We start from the raw sequence: 12,912 nt of genomic DNA on the forward strand, positions 1-12,912 counted from the left end.
AATATGTTAGATAATACAAGGCCGGTGGCAGCTAGCGCCCAGCGTGTTTCTTGGCATATGTTTGAAATGGTTCCAAATGTGCCCATCATAGCGTTTGCTGCTCTGCTTCAAGGCGACGGAGTGTTCTGTCAAACTGCTCTGCTTGGGTGAGGTAGTGGAAAAGAGCTGTGGTGAAAAAAAAAAAAAAAAAAAAAGACATTAGCGAGGCAGCCACCAGTATCTATTTCAACTTATCTGTGAAAACACTTAGTGGAGTGGATGCAGAGTTCTAATGGTGGTCAGAGTTCTGGGCTGTATAAAAGAAAAGGGTGAGGGGGAACCAAGATTACATGATTACTGAGTGGTTCACTAACAAAATTTCTTACTCTTACTTTATACTTTTATGATTCGGTGTCAACTTTTGCAAAGCTGAGTTGCTGCTGACAAACTGCCAGAGAGTATGACTGTGGTATGACTCCTTATAGAGTCACAAAATGTGCTATGAGATTATTCTTTAAATACACTGCTTACTTTTGAATGTGATAATAACTACACAGCAAGAAATATTGGAGGAATCAAAGATATGTCACTGCAAATGTTGGAGTGCCAAAAGCACAAGTTGTTGGAGATTGAATGTGGGCATTAAGCAGCTGGGAAAGCACACTGCGGCACGACAAAGTGATTGTGTATCTGTGGGGAAATGAGGTGATGGATGAATTAACTTCTGCTCTGTGTGCCCATCATGTTGCTCACTATCATCACTGGGTCTTTATGTTAACGGGTGATGGTTTTCTCTCCGCTCAGGACTCACCCTCATTTTTCTGCAGTTGATTGTCCCGGCTGATTCACATTTCACTAATCACTCACTCTGTTGCCCCCCCTTCCTCCTCCTCCTCCTCCTCCCCCCCTTCGTTACAACCACAGGGAAGACCACACCCACAAGCGCCAGCACAACCTATCATGGGGCGGCATTCCCAAAGGAGGCAGGTGACCCTGAAAGAGGTACAGGTCCTGATGGCCCTCCCCCAGTGGGGGAACAAGGGTCACCTGACTCGGAGCCAATCAGTGTGGAGATGGAGGGTAAGGGGGAGGGATGTGTGTCCTCAATGAACTCTGACCTGCGGGGCTTTGCACTGCTGGGCCCCGAAAGCCTCACCGTACGCTCCTAACCAGACTGACCACTAACAGAAAACCAAAAAAATGATGCTTCACTCTGGTAAAACAGTGTCCCATTTTCAGCACGCATGCCCGCACCGTATCAGTTCAACCACCCGGCCTGTGTTTCCATAGCGATGAGACTCATTTTAAACAGCTGATAGAAAAATGACAGTGGAGACGGACTCAGATATGTCCTCCATCTGTGATGGCAGTTTTCAAAAAATACATATGTATTTTCCTGTTTGCAGTTTCTGCCGGCGACTGAGCCGATGAGAAAATGAGTCCTGACCAGTAAAAGCAGCTCCTGTTAGAGGCTGACCATTCATGAACTCATGTGGTGGCATGCATGCTAATATGTGTAAATGTTCTTCCAGGGTGAAATATCACTTTCATCAGTTCACTAACACTTAACTCTCTAGTTAAACCAATCTCTTAGATGAAGGCAGCAGCCACTGCTAATTGATTTTTCTTTTTTTCTTTTTTATTTTTTTGATCCATACACTTCATTAGTCTCAGCTTTACATGACGAGATGCATAATTCCCGGAGCAGCTTCACTTAATGGTTCCACTGACTTAAAGTGTGCGGTCAGGTGGTAGGATGCTGAATGATAAGTGTTTGATGCGACTGACGACCGCAGCGCACATACAGAGATAAACATCGTTGGGACGGGACTGGGACACGACTTGTTCAGGCATACATGCACTCAGTGTGCTTAACACAACAGCCACGAATGTGAAAGATTTAATGACTTAAATAGATAATGCATCGGCTCTAATTAACTCCTCAAATCAACCTGAGTCTAAACAACACTGCTCCCACATGAACTTTCCTCATCTTTTATTTAGCTCGTCAGCACGCACAAATATTCCCTCAATGTTTTCCAGCGCGCCCGGAAAATTCAAAGCGCAAACCAGGTAACATCTATGTCTCTCTCCGAGACCGCTCATTTACATTTATAATTTCCATTCCCCTTTCAGAGAACAGCTCTAAAGTAATTTCCCCGTGCAGCTGACATGGACTTTGAAACTATAGAGAGCCAGAGTCCTGATGTGAAATTCCAGCTGCTGTTCCACCAACTTCTACAGTATAATAGTTAATATTACTCCCTCCCCAATTTTCTAGAGCTGAAGCTGAAGCATTCAGACTGCTTCTTCTCTATGACTAACAGCCCAAACACAAAGAAAATCAGCGTAGCCTCACACTTCAGAAGGTGGAATCATCAAATTTTTGCCATTTGTGCACGAACAAAATGATTAATTGACTAATCAGTTCAGTTCTAAAGGTTATATTGCTAGTCTGGATGAAATAACAAATGTCAAAGTGATTCTGAATAAGGTTCCCTTCTAGAATTGAAAGTTCCTGTTTCACCGCAGGTCTCGATCCGCACATTGCTAAAGGCATCAAACCTGTAATCTTGCAGTAGGTGTAGTAAATCTTACTCTTCAGCAGCTATACCACACCGTCCAGCTGCCCAATAAATAACATGACCTATAAAACTCCAACCAGTTCTTAAATATTTTATAGCACCTTGATCTTTATTGGCCTGAGTCACATTATTTCTTACATTTTTTAATTTGACAGTTAGATCACACTTATAGTGATGAACATTACAAGCACCCAAGAGTAGAAAATGTAAGTCAAAGAGCTGTGGAGCCATGATGGGAAGTGAATGAAGAAAACATCTACATGACCGTCAAGTGCTCATGTAAAGAAACAGGCTGCAGAGCGAGAAAGAAAGTTTTAGGCTCTTTCCTCTTCTAAAAAGAATATTCCCACAAGTTTACATAGAAGATGTGGCTCATTTGGACGTGATTCAGGGAGGACAAGGTGGCACCAATCTGTTTTTGTCCTCTCCTTGCTGTTTGCTTCTACGGGCACCATGTCAGGTCCATAAATCCTCAGTGGGAGAAAGAGGCTCCCATTCACACAGGCAGACTGTGTGGCTGCAATGATGAGCTACTCAGGCTAAAGGGAGAAAAGCCCATGACAAATAAATAACCAGCAGGGGCCTGAGCCAGGAAGTCGGACAACAAAGGGGTGGAGGGGAGGGGAAGGGGTGGAGGATGTACTAGAAACAGCAACACAATCTTTTTCAGCCAGGGACTGTGACGCTGCCGGTTCAATCAGAAGAGCTGGGCAGGCGGGTTGATAAGGCAGGAGAGGAGCTGGTGTGGAAGTAACAGCATCACAGTTCCAAGAGGGCCTCCAATCTCCCCCACTTCCTGTCCATTTCTCACCAGATATCTGCTTTTGTGTCTGTACCTTCCGTAGAGGCTCAGCAGCTGGGTCACAAATCTCCCAGCAGCCACAAGGTGGGCCGGCAGACAACGAGCGCTGATAGTGGACAAAAATAGAACAAGCAGTCAAGAGAGACAAAGGTACCTGAAGAAAAGTTAAACAAAAAAAAAAAAGAAAGAAAGAAAACGGATATACTTGTCCAAATTGGTCTTTGTAATAAAAAATTGTCTTGTCGTTGCTCCTTAGTCTTTTCACCAAATCACATAAGAAGTTGCTCCATAAAAGAGTGAGCTCAGCAACAAGCCATCGCTCTAAGGTGATTTACACTTAATGTAAATGTACAATCACCAACTTCTATTAAGACCAAACCTCTAGATTTAAGACTTGGATTTGAGTCAGACTCAAGTCACAGTAATGAGGACGTGAGACTTGAACAAATTAAAGTTTTACCATGTGAAATGGTGGAGCATTAAATAAGACAGTGAGACGAGCCGCACGTACATTAGTCCATTTGCTTCGATACGACTTTGTGTCAGTCATATAAAAAACATTATTGACTTGATTTGGATTTTCCACAAAGGATCTGAGACTCGAGTTGTCGTTTGCACGAACAAAATGTTAGCCATGTTTTTCAGTCGTATGTTTTAGGGAACAGATGTGCATTTTAATCCATACAGCTCTCCTCTGGCTATATAATGGCTCGGGCTTCACACTTACCTGAAGTGTCTCTATTGGTGTCAAGTATATTTTCTTCCAAAGTGCATACCTACTGTATATTAATTATGTATTCAGTAACGAACGCTGTTAAAACAGTTCTGAGTGCACAGCTGTAGCTGAGAGCACTAAGTGTAGACACTAATGGAGGATTGCAGATGCTGCTGACATACTGCTTTCATTACATGTCCAACGTAGGCAAGGTGTGAAAGATTTAAGACTCGACCTGAACTTGGCCACAAAGGCCTAGAAACAGCTCTGCTAATTGACGTTTAGCAGCAATTATCTTGCTGGTTTGCCATTAGACAACCTAACCAGCAAGCGTTAATGTAACATCACCCACCAGGAGCTAAAGGCTTTTTTCCACAGCAGATATTTTGCCTTGTCGTTGTACAAAAAGCACAGGTGTTAGTGATAGCATTAACGTTGGCTCTGTTCTGTTCAAGTGTCCCAAAGCCATGACAGCGTGCCCGTACGAGCAATATCAGGATCCTGACACCCACAGCCATCATCAGTTTGCACCTGTGCTTCCCTTACTGTGGCACGTCAGAATGTCTTCTGTGAAAAAGCTCTGCTAACACAGTGTTTTCTTAGAGGACGGTGAAAGTTAGATGACCAAATGATGTAGTTAGGAACTTCACCACAAGTTTTCAGAATTCATCCTTTCCCTACAGCAGCCCAGATCTAACCCGTCAGTGTAACTCTCGTGAGACTGCCTGGTTTTTATGTTTAGAAATTCAAAAGTTTCATCACAGCTGTGGATAGTCAGGATCTGCATGTATGATCACCAAATGGAGTGTTGAATCATTTGTTAGCTGCTCTATAAAACCTCATGCCATACAAAATGCACAGTATCACATGTCATTGATAATTGAAAGGTGACACAGAGGTTTGCTCCTCTGTCGGACCCTTGTGCAGGAAGTGGCTGTCGCTCCATTTCAGGAAGATTTTTACAAATGTATGCTTGTCTCAAAAAAAGAAGAAGATGAAGATGAAAATCGAATTTTTTTTTTTATTAAACTAGCAATTTCCCTCATGAGTGAAAATGTGCCACAAAGCTATAATTATCTTTTGAAACGAGTGCAGTCAGCGAGCCAGTGACTGTTTATATTAAGTCATATTTTGAGGCTGTAGAGGCGCCTCACCTTTCAACGCTCCCCTTTGTTATGTGTGACAGCTGAGACAGATGTAACAGCTCAGAAAAGTTTTCCAACTTCCACAAGTTTCCCTTTAAGCGAAGATCTCTTAAAGAACACGAGTAAAGGTAAACTATCTGTAAATCCACCTCATAAATGTCAAAGAGATATAAACTCTATAAGCTCTGAGTAAAAAGTACAAAGGCGGTCACTTAACATAAACCCTGTTAATCCTAACCACATTTGTTTTTTTATGATTTATGAGGCTCAGTTATCGACAGATAAAAACCCCAAGGTGAAATATTTGCTCAGATGTGGGAAGCTGCGTTAGATTATGTAAACACCAGGGAAGACTGAAAGGCAGGGGCAGGAACCTTTTGACCTTCTGTTATTTAGAAAAATGCCAGCAGTCAGGTTGCACCGGAGCTGGTTCTGGACGGGGAATACGGCTACCTCTCCACCGTGTGTGAGCACACAGAAAATCTGTGTGTTAGCCTGACTGTTGCTCAGGACTCCTGGTTCCAGACCTCTCCGGTTTGTTTTCTCCCCTTCTCCCTGCCCTCTGATGTGATTTGACCTTTTTCCTTGACTCTTCTGCTCATTTAAATGAAACCGGCGTGGGCTGGACTAAAAAGCCGGCTAATAGCAGCTAATTTAGCCAACACGCACACAGAGAAGGCTCGATAATAGAATCAAGTGGAGCGGATGTTTTCAGACTCATTAAAACACTACAGGAGGAGAGCAGAAAGTGGACTGAGGCTGAACCATTACATGAAGAGGGGCGGGTGTCCTGGGGGGGGGGGGGACATCGATGCCAGCTAGTTTTCTAAAGTTATTTATACTTCTGAAGACCATGGCAACAGACAGCGCCTGTATCATCCGGTCATTGATGGAGCTCTGACTACGTGTCGCCTCTAACCACCATCACAGTATCTGCTCCTCAGAGGGACGTCATTCCACATCAGTATCAGTTCCTTTTATGATTAGTGTTCTAATATTTTTACCTTTTTACAAGTGAAAACAAGCAAAAAGAAATTGAACATAACACGTTTCCAATACAGTCTTTACAAAGAATCAAGCAAAAATCAAGAAAATAATAATACAAGACAATAAGGTGTCTCAGTTTCATCCCTCAGTAGTTGAACATTAAACAGCATCCAGTCCACGGCAGCGTAATGAAATAACCGACAATTCAGCGCTTTGCTTTCATCTCCGCAGTGATTTTGAAAGCAGCTGTCACTCTTCTCAGACCGCAGACTGCGTGTGAAGTTGAAATTTAAAATATTTAATATAGTTTTAGATCTTTAGGGTCAGATTGAAGCAGCATATCCAGAATACATTCATTATGACTGTTCAGTATGCCTGTCGCCTGCCACATTTCAGTCAACCCCGTTCAATTTTTTTTTTTTTTTTTTTAACCCTACTTAAATGATTTATTACAAGTCAGGCCATGATGTGCACGCACGCTTTCACTTCACTTTTTGAAACGTTGCTGCCAATTTGTGCTCCCTGAGTCATAGTCATGGTGTAACGGCACTCATTAAAGGTCACACAGAACTGGGCCATTTTTCCCTCCGCTCAGCTCACCAGCACTTTACACCAATTATAAGTGACATCATGTTTTACTACAAAAACACACACTCTGCAATGCACTGTAAAAACTAACCTTAAAGGCATTACACACACAGAATACTTCACTTTCCATAACTGCCCATTTTAATGGGTTTTTATTCCGTGTCGGCTATTAAAGCTCAGCTCAGTGTCAGGATGGAGGGCTGTCAGCTCTGAGCGTCACAGCGATCCACGGGGGGCCCACAGTGATCAAATCCACCCACGCAGTTGTCCTGGCTCTTAGCCCTAACCCCTTACCCTTTAATCTGTCTCACTGACCTCTGGGGAGTATTTCTCCCATTTTACCTGCCTGTTTTCTTTTACTTTGTTCTTTTCTTGTTTTTTTTTGTTTTTTTTTTTGTTTTTTTTTCTTAGTTGGACTAACCCCTTAGCTGTACCTGCCTCCTTTGTTGAATTCTCTCTCACTGACCCTTTTCACCGTGTTTTTATGATCTGCCTTTCCGGATTTTACAGCCGATGGCTGAAACTGTGCGCTGGTGTTTGAGTGGCCTGCGAGCAGTTTCTCCATCTCTTAAAGCAGCAGTTCACTCCAAAGACAGCGCCATGCGACACGATGATAGATGTGTACTTTTAACAGAAAGACAGGGCTGCAAAGCAAAGGTTATTTGGTAAATAAATTTAAAGTTCTCAGCAGTGAGGTGGAGTCTCTTTACCTTTTTGTTTGGTGTATGTTCCTTATTCAGTATTTTGTCTTTTATTCAGCTCAAACAGATGATTTTTAAAAACTGTAAAACTTATTTAAGAAACCTGACTTTGGCGTGGACTGTTTCTTTAAGTTGGCGGATAAAGTCAAGATTCTTCCAGTGCTGCCTTTTCCTCTCAAATCAGATGATTAACAGGTGGAAGTTTGCATTGGAACCATTTTCGCTTTACCAGCCGCTGAATGGCAAATAAACAGCTCTTCCTTTTTTAAGTTACTAATGCAAATGCATGTAAAAAGAAGAAAAAAAAGATATTAGCCAGTGCATGTGCTCTGCCTGGTTTAATGGCTTGTGATAAGTTAATCAGATGTCAATTTAAAGGGTCGTTTTACCCAAATTACAAAATAGCATATTTTCCCACTGAACCCTAGTGGTATCCAGCCATGGAGATAGTTTTGATTTAATGTGCTTCAGGAAATGTTTGCCTCCACCCCAATAATAACATTTGACGTAACATCAATAACAACTTGGATTTCATTTGTGCTGGTAAACGTAGTGAAAAGTCAAATTTAAAAAATTCAACTGCAGTGCATCTTTCAAAAAAACTGATTGGCTACACGATTATTTCCTCTGCAGAGAGCAGCTCCAGTGAAAAATATTCAGAATGAGGTTTGTGGGGCTGTTTTTAACTGCTCATAAGTTTTTCAAATTAAAATTTTATGCTTTAATCAGCACAAACAAAACTCCATTCACCTCCATATGTACTGGGGTGCCGGCACTGAGAGAGAGCGATACCTGAAAACCTGGATGATCAAAACCAAAGCTATCCTCATGAGAAGTGAGAAAATACGTTCTTTGTCGTCTGAATGAAGCGACCCTTTAGCCAAACTATTTGTTGTATGAGTGTCGGAGACGAAATGCGTACTCCTACTTGTAAACTTGACTTTCCCTTCAAAGCGCAGGTGTAAATATTGAAGGACTTCACACAGACAGTGTGGCTCTGATTGCCAGATGCCGCAGCACGCTTAATTTACCAGTATTCAATCAAGACTGTAATGAAATCTATGCTCTGTATGCATCAGCACACCTGGAATGAAATGCAGTTCTCATTACCACTACTTTTCAATTGGAATGGATCTGTTACATTACACCATATCACCTTAGCTGGTGTGCATATATTAAAGCACATCCAATTGGCTGAGCACTGAGGTGGAATATTATGCAAATTCCTAATAACAAGTGTACATGATTGAATTCACTCAGTCAACAGCCAAAACCCTGCACATGTACAGCACATATACTCGGTGTGTGTGTGTGTGTGTACATGCGCATACTGACACACACGATCATGCTTCGTTTGTTAACCATGTCTGTCAGTGCACAGACATCAGGTATTAAAACTGTCAAATTACCGAAGCTCACAGCGACGGCCAGAGCTGCTCTGCTTTTCACCCGGATTTGAAAAAAGGAAAATAATTCATTTGTTCCAATCCTCAACCTCAGGGTGTCTTTCAGGAGTTAAATTGTTATTTTTAGTGTGGAAGAAATAAATCTGCAGCATTAGCGGGAGGCGGGGGGAAAATGCTCGCCTATGAAGCTTAAGGCCATTTTGTCTCGTTGGCTTCTCATTGGGATGGAGTAGCCATTAAGGGAACAATTACATGCACTTGTAAGCTTGTGGAAGCAGAAACTAATTAGGGCTATTTTGGAACGTCTTCACTTGATGCGCAAAAATAGAACACAAGTTGTTCTCAGGTTACAAAGTATTTAAACGTACCCTTGAGAGAAGTCTGATATAAAGGAAAAGTAGTGCTAAAGAAAAAGTTGCTCCTCTGTTTAAATTATTTCATATCTGACCTTGAAAGTGTTTTCTGGAATAAAAGTAGCCGTTCCGATCGGGAGCCCTTCCTCCCGGTATTTCAAACTCCAGTTTTGCACAGTTCTGATGCTTTAATGTCCTGCGAGAGATGCGAGAAGAATTCTTTCACAACTGAGCAAGTATGAAGCATCAAAGTATTCAGATTACCGATAATTGGTGTCGTGGAAAAGATTATGGGTTCTGTATTGTTGATGAAGCCAATTTGAGCTTGCAAGCACAGTAACCATTTACTTAATCACGCACATGCTTAAGAGAAGTTATCACTTCCACTGTGATTTGTTTTCAGACTCAACTTCATCACCTGCAGGAAAAAAAAAAAATACTTCACACATAACAACAGCCAGACCTCTTTACTTTATTTCCCTTATGCAAAAACCATCGCCAATTAGTAAGACGCAGCAGAGGCAACGCTGTCTGTTTGCATAACCTACCGCGCCATCTATTTTTAACAATGTGGATGCAGAGTGCTTCTCTTCCTATGGTACTGTGGAGGTGCGCGAGGCTTGTCCTCCAACCATATCACAGCTGCCGCGGAGCACCAGGCTTCAAAACCCAGCAGAGTGACGGTCTGTCACTCACCCCATCGCGTCTGTCTGTCTCTCACTCTGCCTCTCTCCCCATCTCCTCCTCCTTCAAATCTGCTCCTCGCACATACATTCACTCCTTCTCTCCATCTCCTTTTTCTGTGTGTGTGTGTGTGTGTGTGTTTTGCTCTCTGGCTTTCATCCTCACTCCTTCCTTTCCTTTGCTCTTCCTCCCTTATCTCTTGGATCTTTGAGTCGTCTCACATTCACTCCCCTCTTCATCGCCAGTTTGTCACCAAGGTTGAATTTCATCCCTTCATCTCCATCTTCTTTTTTTTTTTTCCCCTGGCTGTCACCATCCCTCTCTCTCCTTCCCTCCCTTGACTCCACTCACGCAGCCCATCTGTCTTTTTACCTTTTGGCAGACTTGGGTATCTCTATATTAAGCCTTCGCCGAGCTGAGACCATGTTGAGTTGACACAGAAATATAATGTGACAATTTTAGAGAGGAACACTGACTCTGAAGCTCGGTAAATAATGAAGGGAAGTTGTGAAAGTAACGCAAAGCACCGTTCATTATCGCATCTACTTGAGGCGACAATTTTTCCCACAAAGCCAGGCTGTTTTATTTAAATCACAAAAGATATTTGTTTAATTTCAAACCCCAGTCTTTGGTTTCCATGCAGTGCAAACCAAGTAGGTGTGTACAGCTGACCAGCACCTCCCCTGCGCCACCTAGCTGCTCCCCAGGCTGTTGGCATGATTCAGGGGAAATTCATTTTGCTGTGACCGGTGGCACCATATGTCCCACATACCCAGTGATTGAGTCATCCGGCCTGCTCACGAAACATGTTGTGACAGGTCGTTTGTAGGCTCTGGATTTGTTTACCTCAGCTGCGCGTTTCACCCCCTGTCGTGGCACTTGACTCATACCCCTCAACCAGGAGGAACCCCTCTATAAGCCTCTAGCCAGAGCCAGAGAGGTGTGGGTGGGGGTGGGGGGTCGCGGACCAGAGGGAGCGGATGACTCACAGGTACCAGAAAGCCACAGGGGTGACAGGAGGCAGAAACCACACTGAGATGAGAGCAGCCTTTCACCGCTCATTACAAAAGCTGCACGCCGCCGCCACCGCCGGGACACTGATCAGTTAGAACCGAAAACTTGGAAGTGCAACATCGCTGCAGAGCTGATTGGCATCATGTGTAATGAGACAAAAAAAGAAAAAAAAAATTGTCCAAGATTAAAAGAAGAGGTATTAACAAGCTCACAGCAGCATCACTTTTGATTGCCTCTCCCACTGGGATTGCAATTATGATTTATGACTATTTAATGTGGTCATAAGTCGAGGCAGTCGTAAGAATAAATGGGTAAAAAACCAGGATTTTTAATTGGAAGCTCTATTCAAAGCGTTGTTTCCAGAATTATTAGGGTGCACTTTAGTATCTCTGTCTCTGTAGGGAAAATGGTTGCTAAGCACACCTCGAAAATGAATGTAGTGATACACGACGATGAGATAATAAGCACTTACTAACACAACTGCACAAAAGTCGACCTCCAGATAATAAAGAGCAAAAAGAACTGAAGTTAAAGTTTCACATTAACTTCATGACCTAAATAATAAACTGTCTTTAAAAACGGCCAGGAACTGTGCACCTACAGATCTGTCATGGCGACAGACAAAGCTTGTTTGATTCTAATTTTGCAGCGTCCTACCACGTCTGTAATAAGATTCAGTCAAATTAAAGCTGTAATCATGGCAGGAGGCAAATGACTTTTCTTTCCATTTCGTGCATTGTGTAGTTACCATGGTGTCAGGTGTCTTTTTAGTCTTAAGAAAATCAGTTTGGATTTCACTCATTTGAGCTTGTGTCTCTTGTGGACTTGCGATGAGGTCTGACTGAAATCTAACGAGTCTCTGATCAGATTTTCCACCTCCGTGATATCCCCTAATATTTGCCTCTAATCACATACACACAGTGAGGAGGACCATATTTGACCCTTTTAACACACACATATTGCCTTTAATAATGTTCACCGAGGCCTCACTGACTCAGGAGTTCATGTAGTAAGTTTTATTCATACCCTCCATTTCACTAAGATAAAATCCTTTCGAGATTTAAGTCTCAAAGAGGGACTGAAGAATTTCATTATTTTTGAAGGATTTGGGTTGTGTTTGTGGTTTCAGCACATAACACCTCCACATAAACTGAAAATCATGATGTGTCTGGCAGGACTGGATGATGTGTACCAGCTTTGAAGCTGTGGTGAAATACCTTGATTTTTTTTTTTTTTTTTTTTTTTCTGGCCTCACCAAAGGCAGACATTCCCGTCTGGTTATTTTATCTATAATCAATATCTCAACTGAGTTTCCAGAAAATCTAGCAGCTCAGAATATGCTGTATATCACCACCGCAATATAGAATCACCTACACCCTGATGGATTTAATCCACACCCATCACCCACTTCATAACTCATTCAGAGATTCATTTCTTTCTTAATTTACCCGGGAATGTTCTGGAACAAAGAGCCTTCATTCTGTCAAGTCCGGGTCACTTAATTCAGAGAAAAGATTAAAACCCGCTCTAATGCAGGCTGAATTATTGAGGTGATCTCACTTATACTCATCCACCAATCATCATCATCATCATTCTGAACATCTCATAAACTATCATCAAGCCTGATTTAGACATCATCATTTTCTGTTTTCATTCCTCGGCGAAGCTTCTTAGAGCTGTTGAATTTAACTTGTTTAGAACACCTGCATGTTTTCCCTCCTCGTCGTCCCCCCTCCACAGACTAATCAGTTTCACAGAAACTGTCATTAAGGGCGGAGAGAAGGGTCTGACACCACAGATGGCAGAAGCCTCTTGCAAATGAGCTCTGATTACGAGAGGTGGCAGGTTTCACTCCTCTTATCATCACTGCCTTTCACGCCATTAGGCAAACACAGTGCGAGGGTCACATCACCCAAGGACATTTACATGGTAGATTTACCTCAGCTAAGTAAC

At 42.5% G+C, this 12,912-nt stretch overlaps 1 protein-coding gene across 5 annotated transcripts in view; it reads left to right on the top strand.

Moving 5' to 3' along the window:
- The window catches only part of sema6e (sema domain, transmembrane domain (TM), and cytoplasmic domain, (semaphorin) 6E), a 137,776-nt gene that overhangs the window by 120,064 nt on the left and 4,800 nt on the right, over nucleotides 1-12,912 (top strand). For 2 of the 5 annotated variants that reach the window (XM_041043984.1, XM_041043985.1), the window contains one exon: nucleotides 904-1,059. The exons of 2 other annotated variants lie outside the window; for them this stretch is intronic. In XM_041043984.1, coding sequence (XP_040899918.1) covers nucleotides 904-1,059 — 156 coding nt within the window. The remainder of the gene's footprint in view (nucleotides 1-903; nucleotides 1,060-12,912) is intronic. One more of the 5 variants, XM_041043986.1, reaches the window with a different exon arrangement.

The sequence above is a fragment of the Toxotes jaculatrix genome, chromosome 8 (assembly GCF_017976425.1).
Source record: "Toxotes jaculatrix isolate fToxJac2 chromosome 8, fToxJac2.pri, whole genome shotgun sequence".
Taxonomy (NCBI): domain Eukaryota; kingdom Metazoa; phylum Chordata; class Actinopteri; family Toxotidae; genus Toxotes; species Toxotes jaculatrix.